This window comes from Nymphalis io, chromosome Z (genome assembly GCF_905147045.1).
Source record: "Nymphalis io chromosome Z, ilAglIoxx1.1, whole genome shotgun sequence".
Classification (NCBI taxonomy): Eukaryota; Metazoa; Arthropoda; class Insecta; order Lepidoptera; family Nymphalidae; genus Nymphalis; species Nymphalis io.
The window spans coordinates 10957357-10979053 of NC_065918.1; the positions used below are offsets into that span (position 1 = coordinate 10957357).

Here is a 21697-nt window from a genome sequence, read left to right on the forward strand (position 1 = left end):
ATTATGGTCTTGCGTCTAAACACAAAAAGCGGCTTTGTCACGCTAATTTCCGCTTACGCACCGACGCTTAGTTCAAAACCCGAGACCAAGGATCAATTCTACGGCCAGCTCGATGAGACAGTGCGCAGGGTAAATCCAACTGACAGACTGCATATTTTGGGTGACTTTAATGCCCGCGTCGGTCAGGGCACATCAGCCTGGCCTGAATGCCTCGGTGCACACGGCATAGGGAAGCTTAACGACAACGGACAACGACTGTTGGAGTTTTGCTCAAGGCACCAGCTGTGTGTTACCAACACCTTTTTTAAAGGCAAAATGATGCGGAAAGTCTCGTGGATGCACCCTCGATCTAAACACTGGCACCAATTAGACCTTGCTCTTACAAGAAGGAGGGATCTACGGGAAACGCTCCACACGCGGGCGTCTCACAGTGCCGATTGTGACACCGATCACAGCCTCGTTGCTACTAAAGTCCGAATTGTCCCTAGAAGAGTCCATTCTTCCAAGCCACCCGGTCGTAAAAAGATAAATCTTTTCAAGACTCGTGACATGGAAGTAGTGGAGTCATTTGGGGAACTCGTCCGCGAAGAAGTTGCAACTTGGGATAGTACGGCATCAGCGCGAGTCGAATGGGAAAAAGTCAAGTCTCTTCTCACTGACACTGCAGGCAAGATTTTTGGCTATCATAAGGCAAAATCTTACGACTGGTTTCAAGAAAACGAGGAGCACTTACTTCCCTTGATTGACTCGAAACGCCAAGCCGCTTTAAATTTTCGCCTTAACCCTTGCGATGCGACGCGTAAAGATCTCACGAAGGCAAAAGCCTCACTCCAGCGTAGCACGCGCTTCTTTGTAAATGCGTATTGGACAGAGCTTTGCCAAAGCATCCAAGCGTGCGCAAACGCGGGGGATATTGGCGGGGTGTACGCGGGCATCAAAAGAGCTCTTGGACCTACTCCAAAAAAGACGGCACCTCTCAAGGAAACCGACGGTTCTGTTATAACAGACAGCACCCGTCAGATGGCAAGATGGGTAGAATACTACAAGGGGCTCTACTCGTGCCCAGTGGATATTCAGCCAGAAGCAATGGAGCTTGTCCCGAATCTGGCAACTTGGCACGAGCTAGACGTTGCACCCACAGTAGAGGAACTTTATCTGGCCGTCAAGAAGCTCAAATGCGGAAAGAGCCCCGGAAAAGACGATGTTGTCACCGAAGTCGTCAAGCTTGAGTGCCTCTTGCCCATCCTTCATAACCACCTGGCTAAGTGCTGGGAAGAAAACTACGTCCCTCAGGATATGCGAGATGCTAACATCGTCACTCTTTATAAAGGCAAAGGCGATCGTGGCGACTGCAACTGTTACCGCGGTATATCTCTTCTTAGCATCGTCGGTAAAGCCTTTGCCAGGGCCATTTTAGGCAAACTACAAAGGCTCGCCGACCGCGTATACCCTTAGGCACAATGTGGTTTTAGGTCCCAACGGTCAACTGTCGACATGATATTTTCACTCAGACAGCTACAAGAAAAGTGTAGGGAGCAACATACCCCCCTAGTCATTGCATTTGTAGACCTAAATAAGGCTTTTGACTCCGTGAGCAGAGAGGGGTTGTACTCGGTTCTTGTCAGAATTGGATGCCCCCCAAAACTCCTAAGGATAGTGCAATCGTTCCACGAAGGTATGGAAGTCACCGTCCTGCACAATGGCAACGCATCCACGCCATTCGACGTACGCCGTGGCGTTCGTCAAGGTTGTGCACTGGCCCCCACCTTGTTCGGAATATTCTTCTCGGTGCTTCTGAAGGTTGCTTTTGGAGATGAACAGCAAGGCGTCCACTTACACAGGCGAACCGATGGTAGGCTGTACAACATCTCAATGCTCAAGTCCAAACGCTACAGGGAGGACCTATTTGTAGATAGTCTCCTCTTCGCTGACGACGCTGCCTTCGTTGCTCATGACCAAGCTCAACTCCAGAGTCTAATGGACAAATTTGCCAGAGCGTGCGACCTCTTCTCAATGTCCATAAACTGCAAGAAGACCGTTATTCTAGCGCAAGGATGTTTAGAGCAACCAGTCATCTTGCTTAACGGCGCACCTTTACAGGTGGTTAACAAATTTTGCTACCTTGGGTCGCATTTGTCAAGCAATCTCTCGCTTGATGCAGAGATCGACTTCCGCATCGGCAAAGCAGCCTCTATGTTCGGGAGGCTCTGTTCAAGGGCTTGGGATAACAGACACCTTACGGTAAAAACGAAAATGCTTGTTTACCAATCATGTGTCCTAAGCACACTCTTGTATGGAGCAGAAACGTGGACAACGTACGCAAAACAAGAACGCCGACTAAACACATTTCACTTGCGCCGTCTTCGGAACATTCTGGGCATCACATGGCAGGATCGCGTGACAAACGAGTCTGTTCTAGGCAAGGCACAGCTGCCTAGCATCATGGCCATTCTCAAAAAAAAACGGTTACGGTGGCTGGGACACGTGCATCGAATGGAGCAGACCCGTCTTCCAAGGCAAATACTACTGGGAGAGGTTGTGGATGCAAAGAGGTCTGTTGGGCGGCCTATGCTCCGTTACAAAGATTGCGCTAAGCGTGATATGGTTGCGTTTAACATCCCTAGCAATCGATGGGAGGAACTGGCAGAGGACCGTGCCAAGTGGCGACGCCTTATTTACGAAGGTCAATCAAAGCATGACAATGACTGGTTTAAACTACTAAAAGAAAAACGCACTAGGCGTTATGAGCGGGCTTCAAACCCCCGCCCATCTGGGGGCGCATACACTTGTCGGAAGTGCGGCCGGGGGATCCTCTCTCGCATTGGTCTTTTCAGTCATGAACGCAAGTGCCTTCGCGATGTTGCTTAAATCATCTGTCAAAGATGCAGAGGCCTATATATATATATATGGTATGAAATTTTAGTATATTTTATGACCACCCTTTTATGCGGTCCCCGCTTAGACCATAAGTAAATGCTTCTACAACAATGTCTAAAGTCTAAATTCTACAATTAATGTCTTTGAGTTTGAAATCTTTATAATCTATATCTATACTAATATTATAAAGAGGTAAGATATGATATTTTGTATGTTTGTTTTCACTACAAAGCGATTTTAAAAATTAAAAAAAAAATCCTCTATATCAGCGAGTAACATAGGCTAAATTTTATTTAACTCTAAGTATCAATTTTTTTCCTAAAGAGTGGTGATATTTGGCGTGCGAAAACTATTGATGTCACCTTAAATGACTATTTATTACCTACATAAAAGTCTACGAGGCTATATTTCTAACTATTATGATTAAGTCGCAATAATTGCTTTTTGTTCAAATTAGTCAATAAAAACACGGTCAAACGTATAATGCGTCCCCGCAGTTTCCAGATTTTTAATTCCCACCACAAGGAGTGACTATTTCCATACCAGGACACTGACCACGCAGGGTTTGAGATGCTACACGGGTACCTGACGTTGACTCGCATAAAGTTTATTACTTGAACTTTCTGCTGATAGCCGATTCGTTACTCAGTGTCTATCTTTTGTCTGGTGAAATCTGCATCTGTCTACTCCCCGCCCAACCCCAGCTCCACTGCCACTCGGTGGATGTGGTGATACAAATTAGTAGATTGAGAAGGAATCCAGTCTCTCGTTGCATGCTATCCTTAGTAGCAAGTATGCTTCTCTTCTGACGATTCCTCAATTAGTGTGGACGGTGTGACAGATTTGCTACGTCTGACTATGGAATATTTTCTTACGTTTTCCTCTTTCCTGTTTCCGTCAGTATTCTCTGCAACACTATTTTTGTTGCACTTCAATGATCTGATATCGTCCGGTATCCATGGATACAGATGACTGCAAAGTTGTCGAAAACTACACGTCCAACGCATGAGCTAATATGGCTCAAATCCAGGCTCCGAGAGAGGCCATGGTTGAGCGCCAAAACGTGACCCTTGAGGCATTGTCCAATTGGAGTGATACCAATTTGGTTATGTTTAATGCAACCAAGACGCAGGCGTGTTTGTTTTCCACCAAAAAGAGGGAATCCAACCCACCTGGAATCTCTTGGCGTTACTCTCACGTCGACTCCAAATTTCGGCTATTTTATTGAGTCCAAAGCCGTCTAAATTGCCGCTCGAATGCTTAGTATCCTCTCCAAAGTGAGAAGTTATTTTCATTGGAGACATCTTTGGAGTCCTGATCTCATGAGACGGCTCTGCTAAGTACGACCTTCAGGCTCTAGATTTTGATCGAGAGGCGCGCTTGGAGGCTAATAGGAGACAACACATTGGTCAACTCTCGGCTACAAAGTCTCGAACATCGACGTATAGTTGCGTCATTTCGGTGAATTATCTCAGGAAATACACCATTTAATTTCACCAGCATCACTTTCACCACCATTTCGAACGGCCAGACAAAATCGACAAAGCGCCACAGGCATATGGTGGACATTCCTCGTCTACGTACGAAGTGGATTCGAAACCCACATATATCATTCGCACTTCAAAACTGTGAAACACTTTGCTTGAGTCTGTATTTCCTAATAGGTACAACGTTGGTGTCTTCAAATCCGGAGTTGACCTTACCTTATGAATAAAGGTTGATTATGTACATGTAAATTCGGACCTTCTACCTACACAGGGACAATTATCCTCACACTAAGGAAATAATAGTCCTTAGTGTGACAACACTAGGATTAAGGAATTACGATTGCGATTTTTTTAATACCTACTTAAATATAATTAATTAATATTAATGTAATTGTTATAAAGAAAGTAATAACACGAGTAACGTGCTGTGTATTGAAATGGACGCCATTTCAATACACAGCACGTTACTCGTGCTCGCAAGCGAATGATAATATGATGATAATACCAACCATGCAAGCTACATCGATAATCCTATTAATACTAAACCATCGAAACTTCTTTCATCATCAGTTTTCATATCAATAATCCTCAGAACGGCTTTTGTTTTAAAATTTAAGTTATATATGTGTGGCGCTCCTTGTGGCGAATTAATTACAAACATTAATTAAATACAAAGGTCTAGTTTGTATTAAAATCGATCCACACGCCATCTATATTATGCACCTATATACTGCAAATTGAAACGGTATTTTAAAATATAGTTCCTCTACTAGCTTCAAGATGGAGTTATAGTGGTTTTGTTCAACAACTCTAAAAATTATCAACATTGATTTCCTTAATTATTGAGAATTGATTCTCGTTTATCAAATCATCAATTATATTATTTTCCGTTAAACAATTCTATTTTCTTTAATAATTTGTAATCCTTTTTGTAAATAAAATACTTTAAAAATCCAAAAATGTTTTACGTGGATTTTAGAAGGTACATACAAAATTATATAAATCAGTTTTAAAATAATTATAATAAATTCAATAGAACTCATAAAGTGTAAAAAAACTCAAATTACCTACTTACAATTATTAAGAGTTATTTAGTACTAATGAAAATTGTTTTAATTAGTATTAGCTATATTATAAATAATAGCAGATTTTGTTTCCTAATCTGGTCCTTTAAAAATCTAGTTCAGGGTTATTGCAACTTGCAAGAACTAGACATACGAATATGTACTCACATACCTGATTATATTCATATCAATATCACGTGACACGTTTACAATGTGGACGTACTATAATAATTATAACATGTTAAAATAACTGTATGAACTTGGTCAAAGTAAGTTGTTATTTACGAATAAAATGATTACAAGTAAAATTATCAATAGTCAAATATCTTTATTAGTAATTTTTATTAAAAAAAAACAATCATATCATTTAAAAAACGCGATTAAGATGTTATAACAATCAAAATAATAATTCCATTTTGTTCAGCTAAAGCAGCCAAGTCCAAGGAAAAAGTTTACTAACTGAAAATTACTTACTAAATTTATTAAGTGTTTACCGACATATTTATTTTAATTAATTACTTTTACTTTACACTTGTGGTAGAAAAGACCTCAACCTAATTTTATATACCTTAGAATATCACCTTTCGACAAGGCTAACTTGTGCACAAATGCTTAAAATACAGCTCACTCAGTTCATTACATAGAGATATAGCATACCACGCAAGTTTTATTTTGCTTCAGTTCTATTGAAATCAGTAGTAATAAAATATAGGACTAAAGTAGTAGTAGTAGACTAAATATAAAATATTTGCTAATTAAAAAATGGATACGAATCTTTTTAGGTTATTAAAATAGAACGCATTTATTTATTTAATATGGAACTACCAACAAAAGTTACTATATTACAACATAATAACACATAATGTAGGCTAAACAAGCTTAACTGCACTTTGTATCAACTGAGTAACCCAAATACAGCATTAAATAAATTTTCTAATCATTAAAAAATTACCTATGTTAATGAATTTTAATTGAAATTCATTAAATGTTAATTAATGTAGGAATGTAATTAAATAATACTAAATTTCGGAAAATACGACTTTGTATGTATAGTTAATAGAGAACAATAAAATACAAGACAACAGTTAAAAAATTTATTGAAGCCTATTTAAAAAAATATATGATTATATATGCATATATATATAAAACAATTATGCCATATTGTACCTCATTTCCCAATACAATATTGATTATAAAAATAGATTGTACTTAAATCTATTGTAAAAATTAGCACCTATCAGTCCCCTATGGTGATCTACAAGTTGGCATGGTGTTTCTTGTATGGTCCAAGTCCAGCTGCCACCTTGCTACCCAGGTCTGGATGAACCTGTGTCAGCAGTTTGACAGCACGCTCTTGAATAAAACCAGCAGCATCCTTCAAGTTGCCAATAAGATTAATTACAACACGCTCTTTTTCAGCATCACTGAAGACTTTCTTATACAACAAGCTAGCCTGTGAGAAGTTGTCTTCTGTTTGTCCACTGTCATATCTGTCAATATCGCCACTCACATTATATCTTGGTTGAAGACGTTGCGCTCTTGGACATTCCTGGGGTCCAGAGAATGAATTGGGGAAATAATTGGGTGCACCATCCTGGTTACACATTGTCTGTGGTCCATCACGTTGGTAATTTGATATAGTCACACGGTATGGGCAGTTGACTGGAATCTGAAGGAAATTTGCCCCAAGTCGGTGGCGATGAGTGTCACTGTATGCAAAAAGACGTCCTTGTAACATCTTGTCAGGTGATGGCTCAATGCCAGGGATCAAATTTGATGGACTGAAAGCTATTTGTTCAACCTCTGCAAAGTAATTTTTCGGATTCCTATCCAAAACTAATTTCCCCACAGGAATAAGAGGATATTCACTATGAGGCCAGACCTTTGTCAGATCAAATGGATTGAATTTACAGCTTTCACCTTGAGCCATTGTCATGACTTGAATGTAAAGAGTCCAAGATGGGTAATCACCCTTTGCAATGGCATTGTAAAGATCTCTGATAGAATAATCAGGGTCAGAAGATGCAAGCTCAGCAGCTTTGTCAACAGGTAAGTTCTTAATACCTTGGTTAGTCTTATAATGGAATTTTACCCAGTGTGCTACTCCTTGAGCATTAACAAGTTTGAATGTGTGGGAACCATAACCATTCATAAACCTATAACCATCAGGAATACCACGGTCACCAAATAAGTAAAGAAGTTGGTGCATTGTCTCTGGTCTTAGAGTCATAAAGTCCCAGAACATATCAGCATCCTTCAAGTGAGTTGCAGGATTTCTCTTCTGCGTGTGGATGAAACTTGGAAATAGAGTAGGATCTCTTATGAAAAATATAGGTGTATTATTTCCAACAAGATCCCAGATACCATCATCAGTGTAAAATTTAACAGCAAAACCTCGAGGATCACGGACTGTATCTGCTGAACCACTTTCACCACCAACTGTTGAGAATCTGACAGCTATGGGTGTTCTCTTGCCAATATTCTCAAAGACTTTGGCAACTGAGTATTTAGAAATATCATGAGTAACCTCAAAGTAACCAAAAGCACCAGCCCCTTTAGCATGAACTACTCTTTCTGGAATACGCTCCCTATCAAAGGAGGACATCTCATCAAGAAACTGGGCATCTTGAAGTAAGGCTGGGCCATTCTTCCCAACAGTTTGAATAGCAGTCTTCACTCCCACAGGTGCACCATACTTAGTGGTGATATAACCTGGTGAATCCTGTAAATAATATAAAATATTAGGTACCATTCCTAGTAACATACATGTTATATAAGAAATAGCTAGATTATTTTCTTATCCCAATATTTTATATTTACATAAAAATCTATAAAGAAAACTTTAGTTCGCATGGCATTAATATTTCAATTTGCAACAGCAGAAAATAAAATATAAGGAAAAATACAAAACAATTTATTATGTAAATTAACTTGATATTTATGTATTTTAGTAATGACTTTGATATTTTTTAAGACAATTGCTTGCAACGAATGATAACTTTTTTAGACCACAATTATAAAGAACTACTTACTTTAAAATCATTTAATAGTCATTTTAATTATGTTTTATCATTTATTTTTGCAAATTTGACTGTTAACTTGAATTGTTGAATTGATAACAAGATAGCAAATCAACAATATTTTAAGTACCTATGATAATGAATGCCAAAGTTCATATTCTAATCGTTGTTCAAGTATCTTATAATATTTAAAAAAAAAAAAACAATAATTACTATGACAGAATGAATGCATTGCAGAGTCGATTAAATAGAAAAAAGAAACTTATTACAATTTAATAGACTTGAGGTTATTGAATGTTTTAGTTTATTCCGAAAATTACTGATAATTATATTATTCATCTGTCAACGACTTCTGTAATAAGTTAAAATGAGCATAGCAAAATAGAGAGATATTTAAAACTTACCTTTACGGATTTCTTGTAATCAACAAGTTGATCAGAAGCGGGGTCTCTTGAAGCCATTTTGTTTTAATTTATATCCGCGGTAGACAGAGCGACACACTGGACGCGCACTGTGTTCACAACTAATAAATGAACGCTTCGTCGATCCTTTATATAGAATCGGTAATGATAAACAACTATCGCATCTAGTGTTTACGAATGATGAATTTAATTATTATTACATACTATATATTGGAAACAGCGAAACTGATATTTTTGTTACACAAAGAATTCACTGCACAGTAATTTAGAGAAAGCCTAATTGCACGTTGAGTTGTATAATAATTTGTTTACCAGCATTGTTCACTTAATTTATCTTATTTTTGTATATCTGGAGTTATAGGGATGGTTATAAAAAAATATTATTTGTGAAATATGACATAAGGCGTGAATTTTTACAGTTTACAGATAAAATATATTACGACTGATTTAGTTAATACTTTTTAAGATGTCTAGTTTTTGCAGTGTAAGAAATAAAACAGGTACCTATCCTCAATATAAATTGCGTAAAAATTGTGGATACTTGATTAGAAATAGAAAACAATGACTTATTACAGGACAAATTTCAAATTTAGGCACATTATTACAAAAAACCTTTTTAAAATGATAATGTAATTTTAATACCAAAACAATGTTTTTTCATCAAATTAGTTTAGTGTGAGTGTAGTAGTTTAGTGAGAACGTCCTCTTAAAAAGTATTTCTAACTCTTCTCAGGGAGGGATAAAGTTTTTTCCTAACGAGTACCCAAATAATTTCTAAATACCTCAAACTATTTTAAGTTTATCAAAAACAGCTAGTTAGCTCAAATATATGAGCTGTACAATAAAAAAAGATAAAGCAGATAAATGATTATTTGACTGAAATGGAGAAAACAACATATTTATTAATTGACATCTTAATAATTAATTCTTATCCAGTATAATATATTTGTGCCAATATTGTTTTTATTGTCTAGATTTATCATAATCATAATCTAGACTATAAAAACAATATTGGCACAAATAAACTGTCCTGGATAAGAACTTTTTTCACTTTTGAAACTTTTATTGTCAAAGCGAAGCTTAAACATCGCACCAATTAATATCATTATATTTATTTTTTGCGGTTTGTATCAGTACAATGTTTATAGCTAAGTTGTAATTTTATCAATTAAGAATGACATAACAACGTCTTAGCGTTAAGAGTCTTAAATCGAATTAATAAAGTATTTTGCAATCATCTGTAAGCTTATACTAAAATTGTAAACTGTAATAATAAAATTGACCGTGTATCAAAAGTTTAGTTTTAAAAATAAAACTGTCAAAATGTCAAATTTAGATACCCTTACGGAAAATATTAACTGGCGATTATAAAATTTGTCCCAAGTAAGGCCAATTTAATATGAAAGAGAATCATTAAACTAATTTTTAATAACATTAAACTAATGATTCTCTTTCATGTAAAATCATATATGGGATAATGTTCACACTAACTCAAGACGTAAGGTCGGTATTACAAACTAAATAAGATTTATTATATTTTATATCAGCTTGCTATGCACACACACCGCCTTCACTTCGCGCCAATAATCCACATACATATGTATTATTGTATTTTCCTGCGCTCCGCGATGTGTGTCACCCTAGATGACATATAATATGTATTTGTATTATAAAATACTAATTAATATATTATTATAGATGGATGATGATACACTACAGGAGAATATTTCAATTTATTCCTTAAGTTGACAATATTTTTATCCTTTCGTTTTATAATGTGTAGGTACGCCTAATCATAGAAAATATGTTCCAATTATATTTATTTCAAGGTATGTTACTTGTGTATTTAATATCATTTCAATCAGCCTTAGATATCATAGCTAGCTCTGCTAGAAAACTAAAGAAAGTATCAATAATATCTAAATAAACTACTTATACATTACGACGTATGTACGTCGTACTTTAGCAGTATAGATATACTTAGTTATAGTGCAATGCCCGATGTAGAATACATGTGTTCTCATTACATAACGAAAATAAACATTCCTGTTGCAATACTTGTTGTATATGTTACTTTTATAGCATTTCATCGTCCAAAGTCATCATCATTCAACCAATCGTATCTATTATTGTATGTAGTTAAAACAAAATATGTTAACGTAAAATATAAATAATAACATATTTATATCAGCGATTTATATACTTATTAAAGTATCAACACCAACAAGGAGTACACTATTAAATACAAATGAGTCATTAAACATAGTTATATAAATCGAGTGTCTTCTTAATTACAGATGTTGCAAAATGTATCTACAAATCAAATTCAAATTTACAAAATTAATAATTAAAATAACAATATTAATAACAAATTTAATGAGATATTAACAAATAAATTATTATAAAACTTACCGTACTAGCCTGTGAATGTCCCACTGCTGGGCTAAAGGCCTCCTCTCCTCTTTTCGAGGAGAGGATTTGGATAAAACTTAGAAGTACATAATTGGAATAAAACGAATAAAATACTGTTACATAAAAACATTAAAATTTAGAATAGGATTAAATGAAATAGTAGTAAGAGGTCTAAATAATAAAGAGGTTAAAACAGAGATTTAGGAACAACAGTTTAGACATCATTATTGAAATAAATTAATATATTTTTTTAAGAAAATAATTCAATTTGTCAATAAAAATATCTTTTGTAAGAGCTTCGTTTGACTCTTTCTTTTTTTAATCATATTGAGTGTTTTGTAAATATTATTATGATTAATGATTAGCCTGTTATTTGGAGAGTTAGTGAGCTTTTTAATGATGGGAGTATACTCTGATAGTATAGTAACCTTTTTGGGAGAACGAATCATAACTTTATAAAGGAGATGACTACAGTCGATTGTTCCATCCAATAACTTATATGAGAAAATGTTATCAAGGACACGTCTACGATCGTGAAGGGAAAGGAGATTGAAATATGAAAGTCTTTCATCGTAACTTAGCAGTTAGTTAAATTTTGGTTATAAGATTATTTGGATACAGGTCTAAACAGTTCAATACTGACCCACAATGCCTCAAAATCCGATTCCAAGCTTCCAAGGAATGCTAGCAGAATTTATGTCATTACAGACTGCTATCAACACTCCACCGCCGTCTTTTTTGTTATGGAATCACTAATTTCACGATCTCGTCTGTAAACTGTACATCGCTTACTATCGAACAACTCCGAGTCAAAGACGCTATTATTATTATTATTAGACGTAGTTACGTCTCGGTCAATGATCACATCTATATGAGTGACACAAAATACACAATATGAAACAAACCGTAAAATAATGTACAATAATTTATTAAATTTAATTTATAATAGTATAAAAAGTAGCAATAAAAAATTAATATAATAATAACATAAAATCTCACTTACTCATACCACTTCCTAGTTGTGCAGTCTATCGGCAATAATGCAAGGTTTTCAGATACCCTCTTCGAAATTGTATTTTTCTATCATTTACAATATCATTTATACACGATGTTTTACCGCGCCGCTGGGCAATTGTTGCAGTAATATTATGATCTTATGTTAGAGAATCTGTTTCTTGATGAGAATAATGTTTCTTTAACCCGAAAACGTTATTAAATAGCTCTAAAGTTAGTTCACAAATCTCTCACATTTTGATAATAAATTTAATACGTAAAGAATTAAAATATGTCAATCTTAGTGTATTTATGACAAGTTTAAAACAACATAATCAATACTATATATTGCCCTTATCAATATAAGAATTTCTAAAACAAACTCACGTTATACAATGATATCGGTTATTATCGCGTTTTTACTAATTTATTTACTTAAAAAGCGGTAATCATCTTTAAAATAAACCATTAGTCCATTAGGAATGATAAACCATTAGTCCATTAGGAGGCCTTATCATTGTCCTGTGAAAAAAACTATGTTGTTTATTAAACAATATATTTTTTTACAAAATCTTTATTCTTACATATTCTTTACTACATAAACGGCCTTGTAATTGTAATTATATAGTATATTGAATGACTTCTGATCATTGTGTTAACTATAAAAGACTTTCGAAATATGGCAATAGTATTAGCATCTTAAAGCACTAACAAAGGGTATTACGAAAATATAATAATAAGATCATACCCATCCTAACTAACATTATAAATGCGAAAGTGAATTTTGTTTATTTATTTTCTTGTTACGCTTTCACGTCTTAACTACTCAACTAATCAACATGAAAGTTTGCATAGACGCTTTCAGGGGTACAGAAAGGCCACAGTATTACACCTAACATCTGCCCTAACACGCGGGCGCAGCGAGCGTAAACATCTTATAAATGCACACGTTAATTACATGTGATGCCAATAGTTGTTTGCATTAGTCGTAAAGGTAATTCATGCGAATTAAATCGGTAATAATTTTGCGGCTGATTTAGCGGCTGTTTCTTTAAACACTGATTTTGATCATTCTGTCATTATTGATTTGAGATTCGAAAAAGAAGGCACCGCATTGATTAACGAATTACTCGATATATAACTAATAAGGCCGTTTTTTTAAAACGAATGTTACAGGTATGTATGCCTGTGATGTTAACCTTCACCGCTTAATACCAGTCAGACTGTATCACTACACTGAACCTCGTTGCACTTGCAGTGTCATATGCGTGCCATTGTGATTAGGCTAACTTTTAATTATATTATAAAATGTGAAATATATAAAAAATACGCGAGATTTCGCGTAAATGTTCTATTACTTAGGAACTTACTTAGAACTAGAATACAAAATGTAAAATTTTAACTGTAGTTAAATTTTGAAATTCAAATACCGTAGCGATTATATTTGCGTTTTGATGGATAAGATTTTCCAATTTAAATTTTCTTTCCTTAGTGTGGAAAAAACAATACCTGATTTTAATCTGGATCTACTTAAGTGCCACAATCACTTATTTTTAATATGAATAAAAAATTTATCAAACCCTCTTTACAAGACTCGAACACTTCTGGAGACCCAAGCACAGACGCTTCCGTATCTCAAAAACTAAGCCTCGCTACGAGATGTAATAGTTCATATCTAAGTATTATTTTTCATGAGTTTGTCAGTTTGTTTTGCATTTTTGTATAAATTAATAGAATGTGTTATGTGAATAAAACTAAATAAATTAAATTCAACTCTCACATGTTCCTTTGTGCAACTAAGAATATATAACCAATGCAATACTTAAATTTAATTTTCGGCTATCTAATGAAAAGGATATTTAGAGACATGCCTTTTGACATGCCCTTATTTCCACTTTCATGCTACTTTAGTATTTAACTTGCGACGCTACTTTATTATATTGGTGGTAAGTACCTACAATGACAAAAGAAGTTATAGATCAGATACGTCGACCGAATTTAATAATATATATATATATTAAAGAGGCATTATAATGCTCGCCAAGCGTTAGCTAGGAGGAACTTTATAAAGAAATATTTTAAGATATATATATATTTGTATTTGCACAAAGAAAATTTTTTTTTCTTTTGAAAGATGAACATGAAGAACAAATTAAAAATGATATTTTATTTTATTAAATCTAGCGTAAAAACTAATAAGAACATTTTTCAGTATTATATGAGAATAATAACTTCAGAAAATAGGTAACTTTGGTATGTCATTTTTAGTTGTTAGCGGCGTGACAGTGGAGTACTAAATGTTTTCATATTTTAACACGAATTAGCACTACCGTTTTAAGGACGTATGCAAAAGAAAATAATGAAATAAATTGAATTATTATTAAATAAAATTATCTTTTAATATGGTGTAATACTCAAAATATAATTAATAAAATTAGTTACTTAATTTACCCTCGAGCCTATTATTGTGATTTCTTAAGATCCAATATATATTTTTGATTACACAATAATAATAAGATGAGCAATCATCACCTTAAGTCATACATTTATAATAACAATCGACTCAACGGAAACAATTATGCCTCATTATATTCATAATTTCCACTATATGCGCATTTCGTAGAAGTTATCTAGGCAAGTAAAATATTGCATTATATTTCACAACATAGTAAATTAAAAGTACCTTCACTGTACTTTTACTGTCTGTGTTAGCTACCGAATAAAGAGACTCAAATCAAATCAAGGCGAGTGGAGGTAAAAGTAACAATATTAATTAACTATATAAAGTGCTTCCAATAGGGTACTATACCCATTTGTGAAAAGTGTCTCAATTAGATTCTATATTACTAATATAGCTCTATAAAAAAACACAATTTTTTTTATTCAATCGATCAGTGCCATTAAATTGCAATTAAAATTTTCAAAATTGGAAAAATCATCCCAAATAGCTACATCTTAGAATCAGGAGATTATTGAACCTCTAGAACCATACACTACTTACAAACACTTAGGTTTTGAACAAGCTAGGATTGACGTTCGCTGCGACCTTAGTCCAAGGGATTACATCGAGGCTGTTATAAAAACAGCTTCACGGAAACTCGGAGTTCTGAACAAGGTGCGGCGCTTTTTCACGCCACAACAACTGTGCCTGCTGTACAAAACACAGGTACGGTCTTGCGTGGAATATTGCTCGCACCTTTGGGATGGCTCCGCTAAGTACCTACTTGAGGCCTTGGACCGGTTGCAGCGACGTGCCGTACGCATTATTGGCGACGTAAAGGTCACAAACACCCTTGAACCTTTACAATTGCGTCGTGAGATAGCAGCACTGAGCGCTTTCTATCGACTGTATCACGGCGAGTGCTCTGAGGAATTATTTTCTCTAATTCCTGCTTCCCCCTTCCTTCTTAAGTCTACGCGAGCTGGTTCTCGATGTCACCGACTAACTGTGACATCAATTCCATCGCGAACAAAGAAATTTGGCAACTCCTTTCTTTGTCGCACTTCCAAAAAATGGAATTCCATACCAGCTCACGTGTTCCCCTCCTCTTACAACCCGGGTTCCTTCAAACGAGGCGTGAAGAGGCATCTTGCGGGCCGGCAAGGCGAAGGCGGCTAGTGCAGAACGTTTTTCCCGTCTGTACTGGCCGTCGTCGCGTTTGGACTCTACTACCACTTACCAACAGGTGGAGTAGAGTCATTTGCCCTCCCGGCGAATATAAAAAAAAAAAAAAGCTATACAAATTGACCAAAAAGAAGCAAAAGATAGCCTTAAAACTAAATTCAGACATTGTTTAAATATTCTATTCCAGTCTCTAATAATCAATATAATAATAATAAAGTTAATGCGCGGTAAGAGCGCAGTAGGTGTTCACGCTTGCTTTGAACGTACAATAAAAATCAGAATAATACATTTAATGTTACGTTTCACCGGTCTTAAATTTCAATATTTTAAAATTTAATTTTTTTGTTAATGATTTAGGTATCAAATATTTAAGTAAAGTTACTAAATAGGAACTAAATGCTGGTAGAATTTTAAAGCTGATCTGATACTTTGTACAGTCATTCTGATGCATGCATAGGAAAAAGCAAAAAAGGATTTTTGCTTTTTAAAATTTAAAATATACATTATTTTATTTATTAATACAAAATAAAAAATTTACAGAAATTATTCGAAATGTTACGTACATTTGGAATAATCCGATGAATGCATTGTACTCAAGCCTTAGTTCAATTAAATCTAGGTTGTATTTGTTTAGATAGCAAATATAATAATATTTTCATATGAAAACATTTCCACTTCAGATAAATGCACAACGTTTCAAAATATAGGAGATAAGATTTTGTCAAAAAAATATTCGAATATATATACATCATCGTTAATTTTCACCTACAGAATCAAAATATCGACACAATGGGGAAATGCGGTCTTCCTGCAGTCCCTATGATTTGTCCAGTAGCTATTTTATATAGACCTGTACTTAATGAATAATTATTTTTATTCTTATATTACCGTATTATGTTACCGGCTTCTATTAAAAAAACTTAATCGGAATCGAAAATAAAATTATTTTGAAAAACAGAGAAATTATACTGACCATTCCAACTTGTAAGAATATTAAGATATCCGATTATTATGTAAGAGTGGGTCGGTCGAATTATTAAATTAATTTATACCTTCGTATCAAATTGTATGTGAGATAATATCTAAAATTATAACTCTAAATCCTCGATAAGATTGGAATTTCGCTGTTAACTTGTTACTGATAAATGTGATAAATAATGGTCTTAATAGATAATGAATTCTACTTGCATTCAAATAAAAAAACCATATGATGATGTTAACTGCAAGGAGATATATAACATTTATATAGTTTAAAATTTAGCCATCAATTCCATTGTCATACCAGTCCAGGCACGTGGAATAGAAAAATTTTATACCTATACCATGATTGACGGAATATTAACGGCATATGAAATGATTACATTACTTACAACACAAAATTATAATTAATTTTTTAATCATATTTCCTATAAAGGTAGTGTGGCTACTGCCTCGGAACAGTATAGTAGTAAAAAAAAAAACACTTTGCAATCAGAAGTAATTACTCACGATATAGTGAATCATATAACCTTAAAATCAAACAAAGTACAAAATCAGTAACCGAGGAATGTTAATGATTTTATTTAACTTACAATAAACTAAATTAGTGTGAGTAGGTTAATTATTCACACCTTGACTGATGAACTAAATCGATATAATATTTTTTGCACAGTGTAATTGTACATTTTTTTTGCATTTTTATAAAATAGGTAAACAGTTACTGCCTGTGAATGTCCCACTGCTGGGCTAAGGCCTCCTCTCCCTTTTTGAGGAGAAGGTATGGAGCTTATTCCACCACGCTGCTCCAGTGCGGGTTGGTGGAATACACACGTGGCAGATGTTCAGTGAAATTAGACACATACAGGTTTCCTCACGATGTTTTCCTTCACCGTCAAGCACGAAATGAATTATAAGCACAAATTAAGCACATGAAAATTCAGTGGTACTTGCCCGGGCTTGAACCCACGATCATCGGTTAAGATTCTCGCGTTCTCACCACTGGGCCATCTCAGTAATCAAAATAAGTAAATGTGCAAACAATATTATGTTTTTTTAAACCTATTTGTTACACTACTGGACAAATGCTTTGAAAATATCGAGGTCGTCACGACACTGCTTCCTACTCCCTCGGCGTCTTCGTCCGTCGCTACCTTATTAATTGTGACGATGGATGTCTATTCTTCATTTTACCGCAGGAAATCTACATCTAATATCTTAATCCAATGTTTTTTTTCAATTAAATCAATATTGTCCGAATCTCACGTCATTTAATGAACTTATTGATAAATTAGCAGAATTTGAGGAAATTAGTGGCGTACTTTTCATGTAAACAGATAAGTTACTCGTTTTTTTTTGTTGTTTGTTACTCTAAAAATAATTATAGTTGGAACTGTTTATCATTTTTAAGTTATATTTATTCCGATCTCAATCGAGTACAACTAACCTTATTCAATAGTAATAAAACAATATAAAGCTTTGTTTTATTGAAACAGAAGGACACACAAAGATAAACAGAACAGTTAATAAGAACAATCTACAAAAAAACGAACATATTACTAGATGGCTTTTCCTGTAGCCTATTATAATTATTTATTTTTTCATAAAGGTAACATTCGCATTACTTTTCTGTAGATATTTTTCTATAGCATAATATTTGAGGTTATAATACCAATAATTGTATTTTCATTTCATATTTCAGTACAATTGCAAAAAAAAACAGCCATTACTGTGTTAAATAATTAAAATTTATAATGCCTTTCCGAAAACGGTCTAACCTATTATCGACTTAATCTGCTCAAGCCAAACGAGCCGGAGCGAGAAGAGCGTCCAGCAGCGTTTTAGAAGTACCGCGTCTCAGTCACGAGAGACTTCTTCTGAAAGCGAAACGCGTCTTAATGTTAATAGACATCATGATATGATCATGCCATGAAATATCACGGATGTTGGGGACAGATGTGTAGCTATACTAGACAGGAAATTATCGCTCATCACCTGTATGAAGAAAGGAGTCGTGTGCAAGAATTGCATAAGACAAGCTGCGCCATGTTGTTTTTTGGCTGTCTTTTTAGCGATGATGACGCTTCGATGGTATAAGATCCCGAAGAGTTCCCGTGAATTGAAATGTAAATTGTAGGTTTTTTATAACCCAATATTAAAATATGCTTCATATTGGCTCAATAAAGGAAATATGCGCGTATTGCCGAGCCTTGAAGTGGCATGGAGCAAAGTTCATTTAGAGAAAGAACTACCAGAACCTTTGAAAGGATGCACAAAAATAAACACTGTTTACCTACCCGTTCCAATTCCATTTTATTTGTATTTGAAAATTTCGCGGGCAAAAGCTAATAATACATATATGTATATACTCAATACTATACTTACATATATGTACCTACAAATATTAAATAGGTACGCATAAAGAACAAGCTTAGTTTTAGTCTTTTTATTAATTTCCAAATTATCTCAAAAACTACTACGACTATAAAGCATATTTTATATTCCATTTACTTTAAGATAATATGTAGATCGTTAGTGTATGAACTTCCTATAGCAATACAAACACACAAAAAGTAATTTAATGAACTTCATTTGCAAAATTAAAGTGTTAATTAAATTCGTCGCTATGCTAATCCGTACAAGGTCAATGTTATTCGCAAGTAAGGTTAGCAAGCGTATTAACGTATTACGTCAAACACTTGGGGCTACTTGGGCGACCGCCGACCGAGTTGCTCTCGGTCTTTATATGTTTTTAGTGAAAAATTGCGTTTTTCCACGAAAGAAACTTACATATAAATAAACTTAAAAAGCAGAACCATATCCAAATACAAAATATTAACACAAATTATAAATAAATAATATAAAATAATAAATAATATCTCCTGCGTAGTTGGCTAATCTCTCTTGAGATTGGCCGCCGTGGCCGAAATCGGTCTGGAGGACATTATTATTAATCCCTCACATAGTTCATCTATATATTTTTTATGCCCTCTTGCCATTCTTATCATAACATAGTACTTTTCTTTTAATATGACATCCATCCTGGAACGCATTACATGTCCGTACAACGATAGTCGGTTTTGTTCAAGATTTTCTGTGTATATAATATATATGGTTAAACTGTTAACATTTGTCTTATCAAAGTAAAGTGAAGTAACTAAAAGGAGAATGACCAAAAGTGGTTCAAATATCCACCACTAACGAGACCTCTGTTGATTATAGTCCACTAAACAGGGAATAACTTTGAGTATGAGACAAAAAAAAATCTGTCAGAAAACGGTATGACTATATGAAAAATAATAATAGCTTAGCTTTTTTGCTTCACTATTTATTTGAATTCATTTTCAATTGTGCGCAGGTTTCATTGTACTCTTAATGCTACGCTAATGATGATTCTTCGATAACTCCGCGCAAATTGAAGATAACACTATTTTTATCCCTTTCGCACTTAGCAAATAATGCGCTTGAGCACTAACGCAATCGGTTTTTATCTGAGTACCTAGAGTTGTACCAGGTACTTGAAACACGAGTTGTGTTTTCTATCTTTCGCGCCTTTGATCAAAATCGCATCATTAAGAGTAGCTACCTGCGCACAATTGAAAATGGATTCAAATAAATAGTGAAGCAAAAAAAGCTAAGCTATTATTTTTTTCATATAGTCATACCTTTTTCTGTCAGCTTATTTTTTGTCTCATACTAAAAGTTACTCTCTGCTTAGTGAACAATAATCAACATAGGTCGCGTTAGTGGTGGATATTTGGACCAAGATCCACACATTTTGGTCATTTTCCTTTGAAGTTGACATTTATAAATTCATGCACTTTGTGGAGAAGTAATACTTTGCAAAAAAAGTGCTTTTCGTTTTATGACGAGTTGAAACGGGAGCAAAAATTTAAAAATAAAACACTTCCATCGCACACACACAATCGGAATAATATATAAAATTAGGTACATATGCTAAATAATTATTCTCGAATACTTGAACTACTAGCGTAACGGCGTGTAATGTTATCCCTTTCTTTTTTTATAGAATAGGAAGGCGGACGAGCATATGGGCCACCTGATGGTGGTCCCCAACGCCCTTAGACATTGGCATTGTAAGAAATATCAACCATCGCTTACATAGCCAATGTGCCACCAACCTTGGGAACTAAGATGTTATGGCCCTTGTGCTTGTAATTACTGTACTGCTGTTTTGTGGTAGAATATCGAATGAGTGGGTGGTACCTACCCAGACGAGCTTGCACAAAGCCAAACCACCAGTGATTTCACAAAGAGAAGTAATTAATTTATCCGTGCGCCTTTTAACAACAAAAATAGGAAGATAAACGACAAATATATTTCTATTATATTTTAAGCAAACACGTAACTTTTTTGACTCTTGTAATTATTTATATTTAATTAATACTTGTTTACTTAGTTTTAAGTATAGAATATAAGATTATTTTTTTTAACGTCATTTATTAAATTACTTTGTCCGGTCAAAACTGATTCTTATCGTACAATATATTTTGTGCACTTTGTGACACAGTACCTTATGAATGATGTAAGTTCATCATTTTCATCATTCATCAAAATCTCGACATTATACCAATTATAACTTCTAAACGAAAGATCTGAACAATCTAAATAGAAAATTACATTTACATAATCAACCTTTATTATGAAGTTATTTAATTGCATAAGGATTCATATCATGATACGAATGATGAATCATCATCTTTCGATTCTATCCGTGATTTTATTGAATAATTTGAACAAAAAGCAATTATTGTGACTTTGAATTATTGTTAGATATATAACCTCGAGAATTTTTATGTAG

The 21697-nt window shown here is 34.3% G+C and overlaps 2 protein-coding genes across 2 annotated transcripts in view; both read right to left on the minus strand.

Annotated features, from left to right (window-relative positions):
- The window catches only part of LOC126780773 (amyloid beta A4 precursor protein-binding family B member 1-interacting protein), a 273890-nt gene that overhangs the window by 48040 nt on the left and 204153 nt on the right, over nucleotides 1-21697 (minus strand). The gene's annotated exons all lie outside the window — the stretch shown is intronic.
- Nucleotides 6509-9051, minus strand: LOC126780786 (catalase). The gene is made up of 2 exons (XM_050505491.1): nucleotides 8853-9051; nucleotides 6509-8150 (listed from the first exon to the last, which is right to left on the minus strand). Exons 1-2 carry the CDS (start codon nucleotides 8907-8909, stop codon nucleotides 6684-6686), a joined length of 1524 nt encoding a protein of 507 aa, XP_050361448.1. The 5' UTR covers nucleotides 8910-9051; the 3' UTR covers nucleotides 6509-6683.